The sequence below is a fragment of the Cetorhinus maximus genome, unplaced genomic scaffold (genome assembly GCF_964194155.1).
Source record: "Cetorhinus maximus unplaced genomic scaffold, sCetMax3.hap1.1 HAP1_SCAFFOLD_1483, whole genome shotgun sequence".
In the NCBI taxonomy this organism is placed as follows: domain Eukaryota; kingdom Metazoa; phylum Chordata; class Chondrichthyes; order Lamniformes; family Cetorhinidae; genus Cetorhinus; species Cetorhinus maximus.
Window position 1 is genome coordinate 23,018 of NW_027597424.1, and position 1,941 is coordinate 24,958.

At 53.1% G+C, this 1,941-nt stretch overlaps 1 protein-coding gene across 1 annotated transcript; it reads left to right on the plus strand.

Annotated features, from left to right (window-relative positions):
* Positions 1 to 375: 375 nt before the first annotated feature.
* On the plus strand, positions 376 to 1,517 carry LOC144676296 (rho-related GTP-binding protein RhoG). Its single transcript, XM_078536753.1, has one exon. The coding sequence runs from the start codon at positions 414 to 416 to the stop codon at positions 987 to 989; it is 576 nt and encodes a 191-aa protein (XP_078392879.1). The 5' UTR covers positions 376 to 413; the 3' UTR covers positions 990 to 1,517.
* Positions 1,518 to 1,941: the final 424 nt, after the last annotated feature.

Consider the following 1,941-nt stretch of genomic DNA (forward strand, 5'->3'; position numbering starts at 1 on the left):
CACACTGCACTCCCTCCAAAGCCAATCTAGTCCTGTCCAAAATTTTCATGGCCCCGCTGACAGATACCGGGCTTTTTACTTCCGGTTTTATTTAAATTTGTCTAGCTGCAGTAGTGGCATTTGGACTTGTCTCTCTAGAGTGTTACCTCAGGCCTCTGAATTACTGTTCCAGTAACATTACCGCAATGCTCCTGTACCCCTCGGGCAAATGGGTATCTTCCAGGTGAGTGTAGCCGCTCGGTTATCTGGGTTTGGAGTGTTGTAAGCAGTGGCCTGAAGGTTCAGCCCAGCGGGGGTGGAGTGTGTGTGAGGGGGGGAGACAGTGTGTTCATCAATTGTTGACGTTTTGGATGTTTCTTTTTGGCGGGTTTACAGGTTGCTGACATTGAGAAGCTGATAACCGTGGCCCAGGGATGCAGAGCATTAAGTGTGTTGTGGTGGGAGACGGGGCAGTTGGAAAGACCTGCCTATTGATCTGTTACACCACCAACGCCTTTCCCAAAGAATACATCCCGACCGTCTTCGACAACTACAGCGCGCAGATCACGGTGGACTGTCGGACAGTTAGTCTGAACCTTTGGGACACTGCGGGTCAGGAGGAGTATGACAGACTCAGGACTTTGTCCTACCCCCAAACCAATGTCTTCATCATCTGCTTCTCCATAGCCAGCCCCCCCTCGTACGAGAACGTCCGTCACAAGTGGCACCCTGAGGTGACCCACCACTGCCCGGACGTGCCCATGCTCCTGGTGGGCACCAAGAAGGACCTGCGGAGCGACCCGGAAACCATCAAAAAGCTGAAGGAGCAGAGCCTGGCGCCCATCACACAGCATCAGGGGAACGGGCTGGCCAAGCAGATCCAGGCCGTGAAGTACATGGAGTGCTCGGCACTCAACCAGGAAGGAATTAAAGAGGTGTTCGCTGAGGCAGTGCGAGCTGTCATTAACCCAGCCCCAGTGAAAAGCAGAAAGCCCTGCGTACTCTTGTGAGGAAGGCTCCCCCTTTTGCACTCCCCAGCCCACCCCACTCTCCCCACCTCGATCTGCAGCACAGTCGGGGCTTTGTGATCTCGGTCCCATCTCTGGAACGCCACCAACGCTCGACGGGAAGAGCTCAGCTTCTTCCAACTTGAGGAGGATCAGTCGGATTGATGTCTACAATTGGACTGGTTCCCACTTATCCGCTTCCTCGCCCTCCCTCCCTCCCTCAAACATCCAGGAAACGTCCTCTCCGAAAAAGAATAACGGCTGAGTATTTTGAGATGAATTTGGGAGTGTGGGAAGGGATACTTATTGCCGTCCTTGGCAGGAAAACTGGCGTCATTCCCGTTGGCTCACCAAGCCCCTTCCTCACTTTGCCCAGTGGGGTCCCTGTAGACGGATTAACCCAGTTCCTCCTCGGACTCTCCCTCCCCAGACCCTCATCCGAGTAGAGTTCAATCGGACATTGTCTGACAGCTCTGAAGAAGGGTCATGAGGACTGGAAACATTAACTCTGTTTCTCTCTCCACAGAGGCTGCCTGTTTTTATTTCAGGCATTGTCTATATTCCTGTCTCCTGGAATGACACGTTGATGAGGGATTGTCCACATCTCCTACAGGATTACAGGTAGCACCTTCAGCCATAGTAAAAGCAGAAAATGCTGGAAAACCTCAGCAGGTCCGGCAGCATCGGTGGAGAGAGAGAGAAAGAGTTATCGTTTCCAGTCTGTGAGACTCTTCTTCCGAACCTTTAGTCATAGTCTCAGCCTCTCTGCTCCTTGCCGCACTCTCGCTTTCCGGCAAGTCGGTTGTCAGCAGTGCCCAGATGTGCAACCTGCTGTTTTTGCTTCTGTGGTGGAGCCATGGTTAGGGGTGAAGAGAGGGAGGCAAGAGGGTGAAAACCTGGCTTCCCCTCTCCTCACCTTTCACAGAATCCACAGGTCCTCCTGAGTCTAGATCAC